At 48.7% G+C, this 21,165-nt stretch overlaps 2 protein-coding genes across 5 annotated transcripts in view; both read right to left on the minus strand.

The window, feature by feature from the left end:
• Window positions 1–1,942: 1,942 nt before the first annotated feature.
• TMEM42 (transmembrane protein 42) lies at window positions 1,943–6,615 on the minus strand. 2 transcript variants are annotated; one of them, XM_082683726.1, is made up of 3 exons: window positions 6,036–6,615; window positions 3,304–3,425; window positions 1,943–2,588 (listed from the first exon to the last, which is right to left on the minus strand). In XM_082683726.1, the coding sequence occupies exons 1-3, from the start codon at window positions 6,598–6,600 to the stop codon at window positions 2,445–2,447; spliced, it is 831 nt and encodes a 276-aa protein (XP_082539852.1). In that variant the 5' UTR covers window positions 6,601–6,615; the 3' UTR covers window positions 1,943–2,444. The 2 variants fall into 2 exon arrangements, with proteins under 2 accessions (XP_082539852.1, XP_082539853.1); XM_082683727.1 differs by having other exon boundaries at window positions 3,304–3,450; window positions 6,036–6,290.
• A 2,169-nt stretch (window positions 6,616–8,784) lies between these two features.
• KIF15 (kinesin family member 15) overlaps window positions 8,785–21,165 on the minus strand; it is a 71,939-nt gene continuing 59,558 nt past the window's right edge. For 2 of the 3 annotated variants that reach the window (XM_082705769.1, XM_082705770.1), the window contains 9 exons: window positions 20,677–20,823; window positions 20,022–20,123; window positions 19,578–19,742; window positions 17,649–17,755; window positions 14,905–14,977; window positions 14,402–14,439; window positions 10,091–10,256; window positions 9,739–9,870; window positions 8,785–9,399 (listed from right to left, as the gene is read on the minus strand). In XM_082705769.1, coding sequence (XP_082561895.1) covers window positions 9,337–9,399; window positions 9,739–9,870; window positions 10,091–10,256; window positions 14,402–14,439; window positions 14,905–14,977; window positions 17,649–17,755; window positions 19,578–19,742; window positions 20,022–20,123; window positions 20,677–20,823 — 993 coding nt within the window. In that variant the 3' untranslated portion in view covers window positions 8,785–9,336. Of the gene's footprint in view, window positions 9,400–9,738; window positions 9,871–10,090; window positions 10,257–14,401; window positions 14,440–14,904; window positions 15,788–17,648; window positions 17,756–19,577; window positions 19,743–20,021; window positions 20,124–20,676; window positions 20,824–21,165 lie in introns of all 3 variants that reach the window. The other variant, XR_014304593.1, reaches the window with a different exon arrangement.

Below are 21,165 nucleotides of genomic sequence, written 5' to 3' on the forward strand. Positions count from 1 at the left end.
ACATTCTGTAGGTTATGTGTTCACTCTTTTTTTTTTTCCAAGAGTGGATTTTATTATTTTTTTTTCAAAGGTTTTATTTATTTGACAGAGAGAGAGATCACAAGTAGGCAGAGAGGCAGACAGAGAGAGAAGGGGAAACAGGTTCCATGCTGAGCAGAGAGCCCAATGCGGGGCTCAATCCCAGGACCCTGAGATCATGACCTGAGCTGAAGACCGATGCTTAACCCACTGAGCCACCCAGGCGCCCCTGTAGTCACTCTCTTGATGGTGTCCTGTGAGGTACAAAAATTCTCAATTTTGATGAGGTCCAATTTATTTCTCTTTTGTGCTGCCTGTGCCTTAGGTGTCAAAAAAATCATTGCCAAACCCAAAGTCATGAAGCTTTTCCTGGGTTTTCTTCTTCTTCTTCTTCTTTTTTTTTTTTCCTGGGTTTTCTTCTAAGAGCTCGTAGTTTTAGTTCTTATAATTTTAGGTCTTCAAGGGATGCCTGGGTGGCTCAGTCAGTGAAGCCACTGCCTTTGGCTCAGGTCATGATCCCAGGGTCCTGGGATCAAATCCTGAATTGGGCTCCCTGCTCAGTGCGGAGCCTGCTTCTCCCTCTGCCTCTGCCTGCCACTCTGCCTGCTTGCCCTCTCTCTCTCTTCCTCTCTCTGACAAATAAATAAATAAATAAATCTTAATTTTAGGTCTTCCATTCATTTTGAGTTCCATTTTCTATATGACGAAAGGGTCCAACTTCATTCTTTTGCATACAGATATCCAGTTTCTCCAGCACCAGCTGCCAAAGGACTGCCCTTTCCCACTGAAGGGTCTCGATGCCCTTCTCAAGGGGCTTGGGTTCTCGACTCCGTACCCCTGGTTCATGTCTAGATGTTGGTACTATACCGTTTTCATTATGTAGCTTTGCAGTAAGGTTTGGAATCAGGGTGGGTAAGTCCTCGGACACTGTTTTTCTTTCTCAAGATTGTTTTGGCTATTCAGGGGCCCCTTAAGGACGCCTATGACTCTTAGGATGGGCTTTCCTATTCCTGAAAAAAAAAAAAAAAAAAAAAACAAGCACGGAGGTGGGATTGGACACGCTAGACTCGAGAACTGTTGAGATACAAGTGTGGGGGGTAACTCAAGCGTGGTGAGCGGGGGTGTGAAGGCTGGAGAGGTGCACTAAGGCCGGATCCCACTCATTAGGAGCCACAGGACGGTTTTTGGAAGCTCATCTGTCAGCTGTCCGATGAGTCCTAGAGGGCCAAGCAGGGCTGAGGAGGGCCTACAGGGCCTCCCCTGGGCGGAGAGGAGGGGCAGCCTGGACATGTCCCTTGTCCCTCCCCCTCCCCCACTGCCTCCTGGCCACCAAGTCCCTCCCCCTGCAGGGAGTGTCTGAAAGGGACATGGAGGCAGGCAGCCTTGGAGAGAGCTGTGAGGGCCCTGGGACATCCCGGGGAAGCCTCCCCACCCCACACAACGAACCTGAAGCTCCACACGAGGGAACAAGCAGCATACAGACCACTTGGGACTAGGAATTACACTCACACTGCGTCAGATACGATAAAGTCACAGGGATCCGAGAAAAACAATCAAAGGGCAGAGTGGGTTACAGGGAGAATGAGGAGGCAAGAGCAGCCTCTGAGCCGGCTTCCCTTCCCACCAAGTAAAACAAAACTAGGTCCCCAAAGTGAGGTCAGGCCTTCCTCTTGGTGCACCAACAAAACGAGCAGATGCTGCTGAAACTGAAGAGCGCTATCCAGCCTGGGTGGCATCAGGAAGGGACCATGTGCTCGAGCTCGAGCTGGGCGGGCAGCTGAGCCCCAGGGTCCAGGGGGCGAGGGCAGCTCCCAACTCCAATGGCTGAGGCTCACCCAGGTTGCTTCCTCTTATTCCAAAATATCAGGAAAAGAAAGAAAAGGGGAGGGCGCATAAGAAAGCATTAAGATTCCACACCGGCTACTTTTCACTTACAAACCAAAAGATTTATTAATCCAGCTTCCCTTCCCTCGCTGAACTGCAGAAGCATGACGCAGGTACCCCGGTCCAGCCGCGCGGAGGTGTCGGAAAGCTCCCCGGGAACGCACGCCAGTGTCACCTGCCGGCCCTCCGTCCGGCCACAGGATTGCAATTACAGCGCGGTCTCGAGGCCCAACACCCCACAGACCGACCCTGGGGTCTCCAGCGTCTGCCACGGGGCACTGGGGTGGGGGTCAGGGTTGTGAGCATTGAAAGCACCACCCATGTGTATCGAGAAGGCTTCAGGCCGAACACGCGTGCGCCTGTCCTTCCCCTTCCAGAAGCTGCGGCGGGCCACCCTCGAGCCTGCTGGGTCAGGGGCCCATTTCCCTCAGGAACATCTCCACCTGGCCAATGGTCAGAAGGCCCGGGAGGTGGTCCCCACACACCATCCCGCACCCGGGCCGCTGTGCTGTCTCTCTGGCGGGTCCCCCCGGCACCTGCTGTTACTGCTGCTTGCGTTCAGCGGTGGCCTTCCCGCTGGGGGGCAGCTTCCTGTGGATCAGGCTGAGTCCGCAGAGGATGAGGAACACGCCTCCCCACCACAAGACCTCCTGGCACTCTCCATACAACACAAAACCCAGGAAGGCCTGTGAGACAGAGACCGTGGTGAGGTCACGGCCACATGTGCCCGCAGGACTTGACCGTGGTGAGTAGGCACCGCCTCACTCCCCCTGGGGCCGAATGCCCTCCTGGGGCAGGAGGAAAGGTCTGGAGCTGGAAGTTGGGGGCTTGAGCCCAGCTGTCACCTTTCACAAGTCACTATACATGGTTGGCTCCCCCGCGGGGGCGGGGGAGGGTGCCCTCCTCCCAGCCCCAGCCCCGGAGCCAAGTGCACAAGAAAGACCAGCAAGAGGCCAGCCGCTAAGGCCCAGCACAGAGCTGGCGCCGGGTGTTTGATGATCTAAACCGGCAGGCCAAGTCCTCCCTCCCTCAACGGCAGGACCGATGGGGCTCAGACCCACCTGGCTGACCTCAGGCTATCAGAGGAAAGAGCGTCTACCCTCCCCATATCATGCTCAAGTTCACAGGGCCCTACGCATCCGTTTGCCCAAGGCGGCCGAGACTTGAGAATGAGGGCTGCAGCCTGGAAGGGCCGCACGCAGGGAGGCCTTTTTAAAAAGTTAGACTTCGTACCCAGCTAGCTGGAGAATTCGGCCAGGGTTTGAGATGGGAGGAGCAGCCATCAGGGGTCAAGCCACCGCCCAAACTCAAGTTGGCTCCTGTCTAGGAGGGCGGGAGTTCCCCCAACTTCCCCGGAACCCAGCTTTGGGACAGGGGGACTACACCCCCAAGGCTACTCACCGAGCTGAGGATGTTTGAAAATGTCACCGTGACGGACGCAATGGCCGAAGACATGGAGAAACTGAGGCCCCGGCTAAAGAACGTCCACATCAGAGAATTGGTGGTCGCCATCATGATGACGCCTAAGATGCAGAAGGCCATGTTCACCTGCGGGATAAAGTGTCACTGCGGCCACGCCCAGCCACAGCGGACCTTCGGCCCCCCTCACAGCACTCCCAGGGGCCTGATTACGCGCAGCTGGGCCCTGCTGAGATCCTGCCATGGCCAGGGTAGGTGGTCCTCAGAGCTTTCCTGCACAGCACTCCACCTAACGCTGGGCTCAGCGCACCCATTTTATAGCTGAAATAAACTGAGGCTTACCTGGCCGTCTTGCCAGCCAGGTGCCCTGGGGCAGAGCAAAAAGCTAATCGGTAACCAGTACTTTGTTTTGAATACAAGTCCCTTGCTGGTGTTGGGGACTGGAGCAGAGGGCAAGCAGTTATTAGTCCATATATAGTGAGAGCAAATCGGGGGGCAGAGTCCTCACTTCCCGGCATCAGATAAAGCATGAATTCACCATGCCCCCCACCCCCACCCCGTGCAGGCTACAGGACACTCAGGCCAGTCCTTCTGGGCATTCGGGAGCTTTCACTCTGGGCCAGGCCCTGTGGCCAGTGTCTTAAGTGCATTCTCATTTATTCCTTAACTTCGCTTTACAGATAAGGAACCTAAGGCATTAGTAACTTGCCTCAAGTGCCTCTAGCCCGTGGAAGCCTCCAGGATTGAAAACCAGGCAGTGGCTCCATGCTCTTAACCAGGACACAGCCCTGCTCAGGGAAAACCCCCGCTACTCAACTAGCGATCCCAGACATCACTTTGAGTCCTTGCAGCCTTTTTTAAAGGTGAGAGCCTGGAAAGGAAAGGATCTTAAGCCTCCTGCACAAAGAACATGCAGACCCCTTGCTTGGTTTTCGATTAGAAAACAGGGGCGCCTGCGTGGCTCAGGGGGTTAAGCCTCTGCCTTCGGCTTGGGTTATACTCTCGGGGTCCTGGAATCGAGCCCCACATCGGGCTCGCTGCTCAGTGGGAAGCCTGCTTCTCCCTCTCTCTTTGCCTGCCTCTCTATTTGTGATCTCGGTCAAATGAATGGATAAAATATAAAAACCAAAAAAAAAAACACCAAAACCTGCTTGCAGACAGAGCTGCCTCCTCTGGGGTGCTCATCTTAATATCATATTATTGTTTCTTGCTTTTTAAAAATGATTTTATTTTTGAGTAATCTCTACACCCAACGTGGGACTCGGAACTCACAACCCCAAGACCAAGCAGTGCATGCTCTACTTACTGAGCCACCCAGGTGACCCTCATACTCTTATTTCTTGTAGCAGTTTTCTAGCTGTTGACTCTATTAGTGTCCTAAGGAAAGGATGTCTTGGGACGCCTGAGTGGCTCAGTCCGTTCAGTGTCTGCCTTCAGCTCTGGTAGTGATCCCGGGGTTCTGGGATCAGGCCCTGCAAGGCATCAGGCTTTCTGCTCAGCAGGGAGCCTGCTTCCCCCTCTCCCTCTCTCCGCTGCTCTGCCTACTTGTGATCTCTCTCCATGTGTCAAGTAAATAAAATCTTAAAAAAAAAAAAGAAAAAAAAGGAAAGCGTGTGCCTGCAGAATTTTCACAAAAGCCTCGTTATGCACTAGGGCAACCTGCTGAGGTAGTTATTGAGACCTGGAGCACAACGAAACAGACTAGGAAACCTCATCCTAGTCCAGGTACTCATCCCCTTTGGGCTTCCGGAATTATACCCAACAGGACACTAACCTCAAGCATGGTGGTTCTGCCCTACACAGGCTGGCGGGCATGGGCCAGTCTGTCCACTGTCCAGGTCAGGACCTAACCCTGGGGCGCTGGGGCAGAGAAACCCCTCCAGCAGCAGACACTGGTCTACCATTCAGGATGGGAGGGACAGAGGTCCACTACCGCAGACGTGGGGAGGCAGTTTAGGGGTTCTCAGGAAAGCGGTAGGTTGAGGAAGGTGGTGTCCAGAATGCTCCTCTGTCCTCTCATGCCTACGTATCCCAAACTCCCAGTTTTCCTGGCAGCGGGGTATACCGGTCAAAACACTTGTTAAGGGACGCCAGGGTGGCTCAGTTGGTTGGGCGGCTGCCTTCAGCTCCGGTCATGATCCCAGCGTCCTGGGATCGAGTCCCACATCGGGCTCCTTGCTCGGCGGGGAGCCTGCTTCTCCCTCTGCCTCTAGCCTGCCACTCTGTCTGCCTGTGCTTGCGCGCTCTCTCTCTTTCTCTAACAAATAAATAAAAAATCTTAAAAAAAAAAAAGCAACAAACTTGTTAATTACGGAGCAAAGAGATGGGCAACGGGCTTCTCACCTAAGAGTCACGTGGAGAGAAATGTTCAGGCACAAGGGACTTAAAATGAGAGGCAGAGAGTGGATGTAGGAACGCGAACTAGTCCAGTCGGAGGACAGACTGCAGGTCCCTGGTAGGGAAGAGGCTCAGGTCTCTTACCGCCTACACTGGACGAGGATTTGACGGGTTTGGAATGCAGGGATGCTCTCCCGCCCCCCAGCTGACTGCAGCGCCCCGCTGCGGACCGGGCGAACAGACCTGCTGGCGTGAGGCTTCGCCCTGCGCCCCCAACCCCAATCCAACCCCCTCCCCGGAGCCTCGCAGGCCCTGCAGCGCCCCTCCTCCGCCCGCGCCCACCCGCCCGCCGGCCGCAGAGGCGACCCGGGCTCGACCTCGCTGCCGAAGGCCAGCTTGGCGGAGGCGGCGGCCAGGGCCCCGAACGCGCCGGCGCACAGGCAGTTGAACACTCCCCAGAAGCGGCGCCGCATCGCGCCGGCCTGGAGGTGAGGGGGGAATTCCGCGGGGGCGTCGGGGTAGGCGGTCGGGCACACGGCGCCGCCGGGGGACTGCGGCCCCTCGGCCATGGTGCCCGCCGCCACCTCTCCCCGCGCCCGCCACCAGCGGGACCGAACGCGCGCCGCGATTGGGCGGCGGCCTCACGTGACGCGGCGCCCACGTGAGCAGGGAGCCAAATTCCGGGCGCGGCGAGGGCCTCGGAGGGGCGGGGCCGAGCCCCGGGGGCCTCCGTGCGGCGGCCGTTGGTCTTCGTAGGTTGACCCGGGAGCTGTCCGTGGCTGCGGTCGGAAGCCGCTGTGGTTGCTGCTGTAGAACAACACTCCGGGCCCCGGCAGTGTCAGTCTTTGCCACTGGGTGTGGGCCAGCATCCGCTTTCCCCAGGAATTGGTTAAAAGTGCGGAGTCCCGGGCCCGCCCAAGACCCGTTGATCAGAATGTGCATTTCAACAAGAGCCCCAGGGGATTCACCGGCACCTTCCGGTTCGGGAGACGCAAAGTGGAAAGACGCCTCGGCAGAGGGCGCTGGAGACCTCGGCACTCCGCGGGGAGGCGGGTCCGGGGAGGGCCTCTGACAAATCAGAAGGCCCAGATGGATGCGCAATCCTCGAAGGATTTAAAAAAGAGAGTAAATCGCCCATAACCACTCGCTCAGATAACTGGGGCTGACCTGATTTCCCATTTCCTGTGCACTTAAATGTTTAAAATGTGTGTGTGTAAAAAGTAGTACATGTCTTTCGAAGAGAAATGTTGGAGGGTATCAAGGACTACTTCCTCTCTCCAGGGAGATCATTATTAGAGTACTTTCTGTCTAGGCATAGTTTTATATACAGCACACGTTAAAAAATAGTTTATGTAATCTGTATGGGGCTTTTTTGTTTAGCATGATTTCACAGTGAACTGTTGAGCATTTTTTTTTCCCATTCAGGAAGTTTTCGTGAGAAGTCCTTCTTCGCCACTCTCTCTCACGGGGTGGTTTTGCGGCTCAAGTTAAAGCCTGGATAGCCCTGATAACTGCAGTTTATAGGTTGAATTGTGTCCCCCCGAAAAGATACGTTTCAAGGACTTATATCAGTACCGCAAGCTACGAGACAGACATTCCCTGGAGCCCTCGGAGAGAATAGCCTTCCACCTTGGTTCTGGACTTCTGGCCTCCAGAAGCGATGAGAGAATGTTTGTTTTTAGCCTCCCAATTTCTGGTCATTTGCTCCAGCAGCCCCTAGAGATCCCCATAGGTGGGTAAGACCCGAGCCTCTTCAGTACCAGCTTCAGTATTCCAACCTTCTCCCACCTCCAGAGTGATCGCAGTTTCTCTTTTCCACCTTATGCTGAATTTTATTCTTTTTATTAAGAATTTTATTTTTAAGTAATCTCTACCCCCAACATGGGGCTTGAACTCATAAACCTGAGCCCAAGAGTCCCATGCTCCACCGTCAGGCCCACCAGGTGCCCCCTACACTGATTTTTAGATCCTTTTTTTGTTTGTTTCTGGCTCTTAGGGATTAACTGATACTCTTTGGGAATTCAACTGTGCGTTAATTTTTAAAATTGTTTTTCCTCAGCTTTAGGGAGGTATAAATGACAACCCATAAAATGAAGCCATTTTGAAGTTTAATTTTTAGCTACATGTGTGCAATCATCACAAGCCAGCGCATTTTCACCACATCGAAAACGTTCCCATCGTGCCCATCCAGTCAGTCGCCCCCATCCCCAGCCACAAGCTCCTCTCTCTATGATCTGCCCTTCCTGGACATTTCATATAGATGGAATCACTCAGTATGTGGTCTTTGGGGTCTGGCACCTTTCACTTTTTTCTTTGTTGAGCTTCATCCATTTTGCCTCTTTTTACTGCTGAGCGTAGAAGTCTATTTTATAAAGAATGCTCAGTATCATTAGGCCTTAGGAGAATGTCAGCGTTGGGCCAAGAGCAAGCACCGGGATGGCCCCAGTAAAACATCTGGCGGAACAGGAGCTGAGGAGGATGCGGACAAACTGAGCCCCCTACTGGTGGGAGTGCGCGGTGCAAGCAAACAGGGCCTCTGCAGAGGGGAGCCAGGGTCTTAAATAAAAATTAGACAAGTTGAGGGCGCCTGGGTGGCTCAGTGGGTTAAGCCGCTGCCTTCGGCTCAGGTCATGATCTCAGGGTCCTGGGATCGAGTCCCACATCGGGCTCTCCGCTCAGCGGGGAACCTGCTTCCCTCTCTCTCTCTCTGCCTGCCTCTCCATCTACTTGTGATTTCTCTCTGTAAAATAAATAAAATCTTAAAAAAAAAAAAATTAGACAAGCTGAACCAGCAATTCCACTCCTGGCTGTCTGCTCAAGCCACAGAAAACACAGGTCTCCAGCAAGACGGGTACACAAATATTTACAGCAGCGTTATTCATAAGAGCTCCAAATTGCCAACAAGCTCAAATCTCAGTAAACGCGGCATCTCCACACAACAGGATATGATTCGCAATGAAAAGGAATGAAGTGATGACACACTAGGAGTTCCTTGAGGGCAGGAGGGTTTGTTTGCTGTGTTCGCGGATGGCCAGGGCAGGTAATAGGTACTCATTAAGTCCATGGTGAAAGGACATGTCTTTAATCTGGTGCTCCCAAGTGAGAATAAAGCACTTCATTAAATGGTTAATTTTTAAGAGATTTTATTACATTTTGAAAAATGCCCATATTTACAGTCATAAAAAATGCTCAGGAGAATACTTAAAAAGTTAAGAATACAAAAATAATCTATATTAACAAATTTGCCTATCCTATATGCTACGCAACAGGATTAACATCATGGCAAGTTTTGAAGTCACCACATACCATTAGAGCTTCCACTACAAGACTCGAAGATTCTGGTGAGTATATCTAAGGAAAAAATAACCTGGCCAACAACCACTGTAAATCTTAACTATGGCTTTTTATTTTAAAATGGCAAAAGGTTTCCCCAGTATTTAGTTGATTGAAAGCTTTGAAATGGGATGGTAACTTTGCAACAGCAGACTGCCGACTGCATACGGTGAGGACGGACGCAGAACACGCATCGGAAACTTGAAGGTCAGCCCCCAAAGCCACATACTCATTTAGTAATTACACTCCTTGATTCAGCTGTTAAATGCGCTGGGGTAGGGCTTACTTTTGCAAGAGGAAAGTCTCCAGAAAGGTGATGCCTAGGTAGGTCGTTGCCCAAGATCCTTAAGATTCATTCCTTTTCTTTTCTTTTAAAAACACATTTTCAGCACGCAACTTTTCTGTCTCCTAAGAAGTAAATTTAAAAAAAAAAAAGGAAAAAAGAAAAGAAAAAAAATTAAGACTCAAATGCTTACAGGAAGTTATTCTTCGCATTCATTAAGCTTATATTAAAAATTAAGACTACAGCTTTCAATTTGTAAACTACTTATAACATTACACAAGAACCTGATTATGTAGCAGTCTGACAACGGACTGAATTAGGCTTGGAATAATGACTGGTTTTTTTTTTAAATTCAGTAAATTCCCCGAAGGAAGCATAAATGCGATTTGATGAGGACACTGAACTCTAGTGAAACAATCATTCTAAGACCAGGCTGAGTCTCTTTCAGGCCTGTCAGAGCTTACCTCGGCGAGCCGGACGTTCTCCTTCTTCAGCCGCACCACGTACTGAATCTTCTGATGCAGGTTTTGGTGACCGACCAACTTCCCGTTCTCCTCAGCAAGACACTCCACCTGCTTCCTTAACATTTCCATCTCCTGCAGGCAAATCAATCCAGGGAGGGGGAAAATGAGCTGCTCTTAATTCTGCTTTTACAATCACATTGTTTTGGGCCTCCCCAGAGCACAGGGCGCCAGGGGGCCCAGGTTCCCGGCTCTCCCGGTCAGTGATCCCAGCGCGCGCCCAAGCGACTCAACCACGGACGCCCCCTCCCGGGCATGCCCTGAGCATATGAAAACGAGCAACACACAAATGCACCTGGAATATTCTCTCCTTTTCCTCATACAGCTCTTCCAGCTTTGACCTCAGTTGCTCCTTCTCTTGGAACGCTTTAGATTCCAAAGTCCGGGTTCGCTCGACTTCCTCAGCCATTCTAAGGCAGTCCATCTCTTTGTTCAGGAGAGTACTCTGGACTTCTTCTAGGCTGTAACAACAAACAGCGGTTTGTGGGATTCCAAAGGCAAATAACTGCAACAGTATTCAAATGAGAGAGGTTTCATGCAAGCCCAGAATTTTGATTTGAAAGCGTCACAAATATTCAGCCCTCCCCTAGTGACGGCATGGGGAGATAACAAGGGATGCAGATAGGTTTTTTGGGTTATCTTACCCAAGACTTTCATTTTGGAAAACTCCTCAAACCATTTTCTTTCTTTCTTTCTTCTTCTTCTTCTTTTTTTTTTTTTTTTAAAGATTTTATTTATTTATTTGACAGAGAGAGATCACAATTAGGCAGAGGCAGGCAGAGAGAGAGAGGAGGAAGCAGGCTCCCTGCTGAGCAGAAAGCCCAATGCAGGGCTCGATCCCAGGACCCTGGGATCATGACCCAAACTGAAGGCAGAGGCTTTAACCCACTGAGCCACCCAGGCGCCCCCGCCCCCTTTTTAAGATTTTATTTATTATTTATTTGACAGACAGAGATCCCAAGTAGGCAGAGAGGCAGGCAGAGAGAGAGAGAGAAGAGGACACAGGCTCCCTGCCGAGCAGTGAGCCCAATGTGGGGCTTGATCCCAGGACCCTGAGATCATGACCTTGAACTGAAGACAGAGGCTTTAACCCACTGAGCCACCCAGGCACGGCAAATCATTTTCTAAATCATAAAAATTTAAAATGGAAACTTCTAGATCTGGTCCCTTTGGAGCAAATGTAATTTAAGTATTATTACAGTATGCATGGTTTATTCAATGTCCCATATCTTAATTCTTTTTTTTTTTTTTTTTAAGATTTTATTTATTTGTCAGAGAGAGAGCGCGAGTGAAAGTGAGCATAGGCAGACAGAGAGGCAGGCAGAGTCAGAGGGAGAAGCAGGCTCCCTGCGGGGCAAGGAGCCCGATGTGGGACTCGATCCCAGGACGCTGGGATCATGACCTGAGCCGAAGGCAGCTGCTTAACCAACTGAGCCACCCAGGCGTCCCCCATATCTTAATTCTTTTGGATTTAAAAAAAACTGATTCTCAACCATAGGGCACCATTCATTTCTTCAAGGATGTGCTATTCAGAATTCAGACACTATACAACTATCAACTAAAAAGAAAAACAAGGAACAAAGTTACCATGGAATTACATAGAACTGCACTGCTTTAGGGTGCCTGGGTGGCTCAGCAGGTTAAGCATCTGTCTTCGGCTGGGGCCATGATCTCAGGGTCCTGGGATCAAGGCCTGCGTCGGGCTCTCTGCTTGGCAGGGAGCCTACATCTCCCTCTCTCTGCCTGCCTCTCTGCCAAGAGGCCACAAGCAAGCAAAGCAGAAGAATGGGAAGAGTATGGGTCCCTGATGGCATTACTCAGTCAATGCACCTCCAGACCTCCTGTGATACGAAATTAAGCATCTCCTGCCTATACCTGTTAGCGTGGAATTCAGTTCCTTGTAGCTTTTTAAGCATCCTCACATACACAGATAATTTTTAAAAAGCTTTTACTTATTTATTTGACAGAGAGAGATCACAAGTAGGCAGAGATACAGGCAGAGAGAGAGAGAGAGAGAGGAGGAAGCAGGCTCCCTGCCAAGCAAAGAGCCCGATGTGGGACTCCATCCCAGGACTCTGAGCCGAAGGCAGAGGCTTAACCCACTGAGCCACCCAGGCACCCACAAATAGATAACATTATTGTGAGAATTACTGCTGTAGGTTGAGACCGATAAAACTGGGTGTGCCACTTTCTTTCTTTTTTTTTTTTATAACTTATTTTTTTTTAAAGATTTATTTATTTATTTGACAGAGAGAGATTACAAGTAGGCAGAGAGGCAGGCAGAGAGAGAGAGGAGGAAGCAGGCTCCCTGCTGAGTAGAGAGCCCGACGCGGGACTCGATCCCAGGACCCTGAGATCATGACCTGAGCCGAAGGCAGCGGCTTAACCCACTGAGCCACCCAGGCGCCCCGGGTGTGCCACTTTCTACTGTGTGTTTTCCTTGCCCACAGCGTAGGTCCTGTATCTTCTAGGGACAGTGTGTCACTGGAGACTCTTGGTCCCCAGATTATGAAATAAATTACATGCCAACTGAGCTTTTATTCTTTTTGCGAGAATGTCTAAAAGAGCTATTATTTCTGAAAGAGCTGCAATTCTACAAACTGCACAGCGGGATTCTCAGAGATCCTGTAAGTGAGCCGTGTTTCCACCCTAGCTCTACAATGATTGACCGCCTGGGAGCCAGTCCCTGAACTGCTCATACGTACAGCAAAGCATGGAATGAGTTCTGTTCCACAATACCCTCTGATGCTATAAAGCCAATAACTGGGTAACAAATCTTTACACAAAATGGGTGGTCTTTGTCAGCTGATCGTTAGAAAGAATTTGTGACTGGGGCGCCTGGGTGGCTCAGTGAGTTGAGCGTCTGCCTCTAGCTCAGGTCATGATCCAGGGTCCTGGGATTGAACTACACATGGGGCTCCCTGCTCGGTGGGAGGCCTGCTTCTCCCTCTGTCTGCTGTTCCCCTTGCTAATAACGCTCGCTCTCTGTGTCAAATAAATAAAATCTTAAAATTATCTGATGACAGATAATCATGTAATTTTTGACATGCTAACTTGAATGGAGTTCAAATAATTGCATGACAGGACTCAACAAAATTCCAGTTGCTGCCATTTACTTACTATGTGAATGCGATTTCTCAGCACTTAAAGCTATAAAAACAGAAAGTAGGAACAGAGGGGATTCTGAATGCTGTCTCATTCCAGAATTAAGTATAACAGAATGAGTAACTGAAGCTAAAATACACTGGGAGATGAATTTCCATTTAAATATTACTACATATCATAATTTATAAAAAGTTTTAATAAATAAAGGACACCACGATTAATAATAATTGAAATGAAAACTCAATCCAGAAGAAAATACAGCACTAGAGCCAGCTATACAAATACAAATTAATTTCACAACACAAGAAACTTTAACAAATGACTTCCCATTTATATATATATATTTGCTGCCTAGTGATATGGTAGGGTAATCAACAAAAAATTTGCCCAAAAATGTATTAATTAGGACAATTAATAAATTAGGATATAATTCTGTGTAGGTATGAAGTGGAAATTCAATTTGAAAGGCCAAAGGAACAATGTACGATTTTTGATTTAGGAATTTGTTCCTGTATCATTAAAGTAGAAAGTAGCAGGTCAGTTGGATAGAAAGTAGCAGGTCAGTTGGATACTCTGAAGAGAACACTACCGGAGCTTTATTTCTATGGCCAGTTCAAGGAGAGGCTCTCTACAGGACAATGGCTGGAACAAAACTGGAGACGTGTCCGAAGTGGAATCTGAACCCACACCTTTGTTGCAGAGACCAGAAGGCCGGACCATGAGAAGCAGGAACTGGAGTCTATGACTAAGACCATTTGGCCACCCTGACACCAAGAACTTTATTCCTACATGGTACTATTTTCAGTATGTGAGAACTTCTACCCTTTGCTTCGATTTAAAGTTTCAGTGAGAAATTTTAGACATAAAGTCGACTCCAAAAAATGTGCAGAAGGGTACATGGTGTTTCAAAATTCTCTTAGGAGGTTTGGGGTGTTTGGGTGGCTCAATTGTTGGGCATCTGCCTTTGGCTCAGGTCATGATCCTAGGGTCCTAGGATCAAGCCCTGCTTTGGGATCCCTGCTCAGCAGGAAGCCTGATTCCCTCTCCCCACGCTTGTGTTCGCACTCTCGCTGTCTCTCTCTCTGCCAAATCAATCAATGATCAATCAATCAATCATTCTTTTAGGAGGTTTAACAAGTGAAAATGTTTGAGGCCCTCTTCTCTGGATGAATATTCAGAATATACTCTCTTCCTAATGTTTTACCATTTTATTTGTTAATACCAACCAGTTTATATATTTTGAACTCAATAGGAAAGAGAGTGTATTTCCCTCATCTAAGAATGAGGTGAGTTTATAAGATTCCATAAATTCATATGAGAACTAGATGAAAAAATTAAAATCCTCTTTACAGAACACATAGGAAAGAGACCCAAGGTTTTAAATCGGAGGAAACCAGAAGAAGGAAAGGAGTTACTTACCTTGTGGATATAGTATTTCTTCCCTTAGAGGAAAAGAAATTAAAGACCTACAAGAACTTGAATTACAAAACTGTGAACTTACTCTGCTTTCATTTTCAGCATTTCTTCAACCAATTTATTCTGTAATAAGATAAAAAGAAAAAGATGGCTTTTTACCATTGCTAAGAAAAAAATTATAGTAAGCAGTCCACTCTCCCTCATAGTAATGAGATCACTTAACCCAATATCCTCTTCCACAGCCCAATGGTGTACCCCTTCAAGGGGGTGCCTGTCTCTCAAGACTTCACGCACCACGCCCTCTGAGGCCTCCCATGGGCACCCGATACCTGCTTTTATTCTACATAGAAAACTCTGTGTGGGGATGCCGGCAGGAGGCTATTCGCTGAAACACGAAGACAAATTCACTCTTATTTCATCAACAAGGTCTCAATATTGATGGTAAATATCAAACTCAATAGTGAGAATACAGAAGAGACAGAAATTTCAAGAGTAAAATGGTTTCTAGAATCTATAACCACAAATGCTAAGTAGAAAAGCATTTCTCAGACAAGAAACATTACATTAAAAAAAAAAAAAAAGTCGTACTTTAGCAAGTCTTTCTTTGATCATTTCCTCTTGTTCATTCTTCAGCTGTTGATGATCTGGACGATTCTGTTCACTGCAGAGATGAGAAAGGGAGGCTGGGGAAGTGTGGTTAGGCATATCCAAGCATCACCTTCCTATCTGCTGTAGGCAGCAATGCCAAGTTACGCAATGCAAAGCTAACTCTGGTGATTAACTCAAGTTAGCACAGGTCACACGTGTGACTGATATGTGGGAATGAAATAAGGCACCTCCCCGGAATTCAGGACGCCTCCCATACAAAACTGAGATGAGCAGAGCTGGGAAATGCAATCGAGGCCTGGTGGAAAGTAAAGCAGAAATGGAGCCAAGAGTGGTACCATATGAAGATCAAATGTGAGTGAAGGCAGCTGAGACAGGCGGTCCAGAAGCCTGGTGATCAGCTGGGAGGGGGCATCTCTGGGTGTGGGAAGGGTTCCTCAGGCCAGCCTTGCACACGGGAGCCCCAGCACCCCCTTTGCTGGGATTTCAGCATCCGTTGGCAATTTTCTGATGGCACTCCGGCATCCCGTGTATGCCGACACCAGGAAGGGGATTCCCTGGGCACTGGACATAGATCTTTTCATGGAAAAGGAATGTTCCTCTAAATAAAGGAAATTACATTCTGGACGTTGCATCAGTGTCACGTGAATCTGATTAATGGGAAGACCATCTGTGAGCTTGACCAGGGCAGGATCATACACTGAGTTTCTGCGGGCAGCCCCTGCACCACGGGGACATCCCCCAGGAGAACCTGCCTGAACGCCACAGACTCCTCTAGAAATATCTCTCACTGATGAGCAAAAAATCGTTTCTTGAAGGAAAACAGAAGGTCCAGTAGTTTCTTTCACTTAATGAATCTGGCAGCCTAGATAGAAACGGTAATGAGACCTCAGTGAGGAAAATGCCTGAAACCATTAGAGAAGTGTTGTCTATGCTCTAACCCAAAAGTGGGTAAACTTTTTCCGTCAAGAACCAGACAGGAAATATTCTGGACTTTGGGAGCCACGGGGGTCCCTGTCACAGCTATTCTGCTTGGCTGTCATAACACCAACACAGTAGCTAAATGAAAGCACGTGGCTCGGCTCTAGTAAGACCTTGTCGATCAGACAGGCTGCGGGCCCGATCTGACCCCCGAGCCAGTTTGCCCCCACTCTGATCTTTCAGGAAGGAGGCTCTGTATGGCTCCTCAGAAGGGACACGTGGCTCTGTGAGCATTTTTAGTTGTGATTTTATAAATGAGCTAGAAACGTTCTATGTTCCGTGTTCGAACCAGCTCTTGACAAAAGGCAGTGTACGAGTACAGGGCTGTTCTCTGCACAGGGGAGCGTGTGGGCAGCTCACACGGGAGCATGTGAACAGGTGAGCAGACCGCAGACGGGCCACATCAGAATGGGCTAGAAGGGGCCGTGGCTACTAAACTGAGCATGTCCAGTGCCCCCGGACACCCGGAGAAACGTGTTCAGGAACAGCCTGTCAGCACAGCCACTGCTACCATCCTCGAGCATCTGCTGTCTTAGTGAAGGCACGGACAGTGTATCTTAGGGCTGCTTCTGGACGGGGAAAGGGAGCGCGTCTGCCCGAGACCACTGGCAATGGTAGGAACAGCAGACACCCCTAATCTGGGAAGTTGAATTCAGTCAGGGCCTTCATCCCACATGGAGACCGCCCCCCTTGATTCACTTCAACTTGCTGCATAATTTTCCAGACCACCCTCAACTCAAACCCCTCTGGCAAGTTCACAAAAGGTCAAGATCATAAGTCTACCCCATATACGTAGTATCTGCCACTTCTTGGGTGACACCTCTCAGCCAAGCACTGTAACCAGCACTTTACCCACGTTATTTTTAGTCTTTATAACACCTTGTGAGGGGTGTCTGGGTGGCTCAGTGGGTTAAAGCCTCTGCCTTCAGCTCAGGTCATGATCCCAGGATCCTGGGATCGAGTCCCTCATCGGGCTCTCTGCTCAGCAGGGAGCCTGCTTCCTCCTCTCTCTCTCTGCCTGCCTCTCTGCCTACTTGTGATCTCTGTAAAATGAATAAAATCTTAAAAAAAAAACAACAACAACACCTTGTGAGAGAGAGACATTGTTTTCTTCATTTTATGCCTCAGGAAACTGAGGCACTAGAAGTTAAAAACTGTGTTCAAAGTCACAGGACTTTCAAGGGTCAGAGACAGGACAGAGCCCGGATGTGACTGCTCGTGACACTATGTCATGCCATTAGCAAATACAACTAGAAAACTGCCACAGCTAAAGGCAAACCACGTGCACAGATACCCAAGCCCAAGGGAGCACTCCTCTGGAAAGCTCCTTCCTGCGCAGGGGCACTCCCTGGAGTCATGAAGCAAAATCATCTGGTGGAAATCCTCCCTTTTCCTGCTGGACCTCTGGAACCTTGTCCTGTCGAGGTCATAGCTTCCTCACCCCATGTACCTTTCCTGTCAAACAGCAGTAGACAGTTGGGTTCAAAAGCTTCACATATCTGAAATTCATTTTTAATAGCTCCACAACAGCACAAAGGTTAACAGAGTAGGCAAGATCATGAAGGCTTTAATACCCCATTCTGGAAAAAGCAGTGCCCTCATCAAACCCAACTCAACCAACGGGGCATCCCCTGGACTAGCGGTGAACGCTGAGCCCGCCGGGAAACCGAGCCCAGCCGCTTCCCCCTAGCCACACCCAGACAGGCCAAGATTTAGCTCATAGGGTTCCGGCAGCTCTTTCTCACCTGTTCTTTTCCCTTTCCAGATCATCTAGCTGACTCTGCAGAAGCCAGTTCCTCTCTCGCAACTGCTCGGCTTCTGTGCGGAGGCTGTCCATTTCACACAACTGCTCCTGGGAAGACAGCAAATCCCATCTTTTCAGAAAACACGTAGGCGGCATGATTTTGCTCCCCAAGGCCACACACGAGACACAAACGCCTAAGCGAACCTCATCCTATGCACAGAACACTGCACAGGGTGTCGCTGGCTGAAAAGGAGACTGGGACGACCTCTTGGGGACCTGGAATGGTGACTCATTTTCATACCCACAGTGTGTTAAATATAGTTTTTTATCAGTATCACATAATTCATTAAAATCCCTTAATGAGAAAACATGCTCAAAAGTCTAGTCTAAAAAAAAAAAAAAAAAAAGTCTAGTCTACTTTGGTAAATGTTCTACTTGATTCTACTTAATAAATCCTAATTTTAAAGAAACTGATATAGGGAATATAGTCAATAATACAGTAATAACGTTGTCTGGTGACAGACGGCAGCTACCCCTGTGGTGAGCACAGCGTAATGGATGCAAATGTCAAATCACTATGTTGTACGGAGGGTCCAACCGATGTGTCCACAGCCCACCACTCAAAATCCTTAGTGAACGCTCAGTTGAAAATCAGGAGCATTAACCGTCTGAAGAAATAAATACTTGTCTGCAGGGACTGTCCTTTCTCCTTTGCTTCTACTTGTCCACTGTTTGATTTCTTTCTTTCTTTCTTTCTTTTTTTAAAGATTTTATTTACTTATTTGACAGAAAGAGAGAGACAGCAAGAGAGGGAACACATGCAGGGACAGTGGGAGAGGGAGAAACAGGCTTCCTGCAGAGCAGGGAACCCGATGCGGGGCTCGATCCTAGGACCCTGGAATCATAACCTGAGCCGAAGGCAGACACTTAATAACAGAGCCACCCAGGTGCCCCTTTTATTTGATTTCTTTTAACCTGATCCAATTTCTTCTGAGTCCTAATATCATGCCAACTGGGCAACAGCCACATTCCTGGGATAGCGGCCTATTGGGAGCGGCCCTAAATAAAAAAAGCCAGGAATGATTGCCTCCATGAGGAACAAAACTCAAGAGAGATGCTGTCTTCGTGCACGTTCTGCCACTTGGTTACAGTAAGCTTAATTTTGTTCCTGAACAAAAACTCACTACAGAGCAATGGCCTCACAGGCTAACTGTGATCTCGTATGAAGCACCATATCCGCTCTACCCACACCTCCCCGCAGCTACACACCACCCACCCAGGCGCTCCTCCACATACCTCCCGCCCCTCAACACTCCTCTAAACACACCCCCCCCACATGTAATCACCACACCCCCAAGTCCCTGGGTAGAACCCAAACCAAACCAAAACCAGAAGGAAATTTAAAGGAAGGGCAAACAAGAAGAGAGTATTTTTAACTACCACAGACAAAAGCAAATCTAATACAGGAAGAATGCCTACAAATCATTAAGGAGAAGGGCGACAGTAGAAAGATGGGCAAAGGCCATCTGAAGATGCTCCATCTTACTCCTAGTAAGAAAAATACAAATTTAAAACTATTGAGCGAGCATGCCTTAGCCATAAAACTGGCAAGGATCTGATTCAGGCAGCATTGGGATCAGAGCAGCTGGTAAGGCCCGGGTAGGATACCATCATAAAAACCAAACGGGCAGGGAGACAATGGTTCCAGTCGTGGTGAAACATGGGAACCTGGCTACAGTGGCAGCCGCCAGAGACGGTCAATGAGGCAGGGTCAAGGCAGCAGGGGGAGGCAGGCTTTTCTGTGTACCCTTCAGTTCTGTGACTTTTGAATTTTGTATCAGTAAACACAAAGATATTATTTTACTTATTTATTTTGGATACTGTTTATATTTAAAAGATTGGGTTTATGGGGAAAAAATCACGCAGTTACCTTTATTCTGAGGATTTCAGCATTTTTGACTTCTCTATCTTCGTTTAGCTTTGTTACAAGGTGTTGCAGGGAAATCTTAGAGGCTCTTCCATCTTCTATCTCTTGTTCTTGTGTTTCCAGGAGTTTTGCCAAATGTGTTTGAAAGTGAGGTGGTGTTTTAGGGCTCTATGAAAAAATTAAATTTCATCCAAATACTCAATTAAGTGAGGTTTGATAAAGATTTCATTGTAAATGTATATACCAAGCACACGGAAAACACTCAGCTGTTTAGCTTGTTGTCCTAATTCCTGTCCAAGTAAAACAAATAAAAACACCGGTGCTTTTTTATTAAGTAAAAAGCAGAAAAGGTGTTGGTGAAAAAAAATAAAAATGAAGTAATTTCCAAACGTTTATCACTCACGAAACTTCATTCTTCCCACAACACACCCTTTCTCTGACAAGCACCTGCGGATACTCGGCAGCAGAATCCATCACATGTTCGAGCTGTCTCATTTTGAAGTTATATTCACTCTTTTTCTGTTCTACTTCCTCCTTCTTCTGGTTCAGCTGGGAGAATTGAACAGAGGTGAGATGATGTGTTAGAAAATCACACAGGGCCCATGGTCCTGTTAAGAACAGACGAGCTGCCCGAGGTAGGAGCGTACAGATGTCGTGTTATTTTGTCAGGACTTCCGTAATAATCTGAAACGCAGTAAGGTATTAAAAGCAACCCAGACCACAGCAGTGTTTACAGCTATAAACACTGCCCCTGCCGCTTGTGGCTGTGGGCCTTGGTTGCTGTTCTGACCCTCTTGTCTGCTGCTCTCTCACAAACTTCACAAACTTGAAGCTTCACAGGTAATCAAGGGTCATCAAGGAAAATAAAATACAAAACAGCAGCCAGCAGAGAGGACAAGAGTCAGCCATAGCCTTGCCCCAGAGGTCAGAACACGCTGGTGCAGGTCAGGGGGCCGGGGGCGACCAGATAGGCAGCCAAGCAAGTCAGGACCCACGGAAGCAGGCATCGTTCAAAGCCCGCGGCGCAGCGGGCCCTCCTCAGCACCCGATGGGCCCCGCCTTTCTGTTTACCGGGTCAAGGCGCCGAGGTCGCCGATCTCACCTCGTGCTGAAGTTCTTGGATCAGGGCCTCCTTCCTGCTCATCTCCTCCTGCGCGGACTGCAGCAGCTCCGAGTGCTTCTTCGAGGCTTCCGTGAGCATGTTGAGCTGCTCGGTGGCGTGGGCCAGGTCCTCGCAGAGCATATCCCTCTGTCAGGGGACAATCCCCACAAAGGAAGAGTCCCCTCTTAACTGGGTGCTCCACTGAGGATTTGCAAATCACCCCAACGGGCAATTTTACAAGGTTAAGAAAGTTTTAAGAACTTTTCCTTTTTTGCGGGGGTGGGGAGCTTATGTGCGAATTCTTTCCAAAGCAAACCAAGCAGTTAATATCGACGGGAACGGGTCTGAAGAGAAACAGTACAGGAGATTCATACAGGTATCCCTGTTGGGCTTTGATTGCATTCTCCCCCTTTCCCCTGACATTGAACCCTTCCCCTCACCCCCAGGATCTCAAAGTTGATCGCTTTTCCCTTAGGAGGACTCCACAGG

The sequence above is a fragment of the Mustela nivalis genome, assembly GCF_964662115.1.
Source record: "Mustela nivalis genome assembly, chromosome: 1".
NCBI classification, from domain to species: Eukaryota; Metazoa; Chordata; class Mammalia; order Carnivora; family Mustelidae; genus Mustela; species Mustela nivalis.

Coding starts and splice junctions, on each gene's coding strand:
- TMEM42 (XM_082683726.1), bottom strand. CDS start 6,600: ATGCACATTCTGATCAACGGGTCTTGGGCGGGCCCGGGACTCCGCACT. Junction 3,426..6,035: donor AGCTGGCCTTCGGCAGCGAG/GTCGAGCCCGGG, acceptor TCTGCATCTTAG/GCGTCATCATGATGGCGACC. Junction 2,589..3,303: donor TTTCAAACATCCTCAGCTCG/GTGAGTAGCCTT, acceptor TCTGTCTCACAG/GCCTTCCTGGGTTTTGTGTT.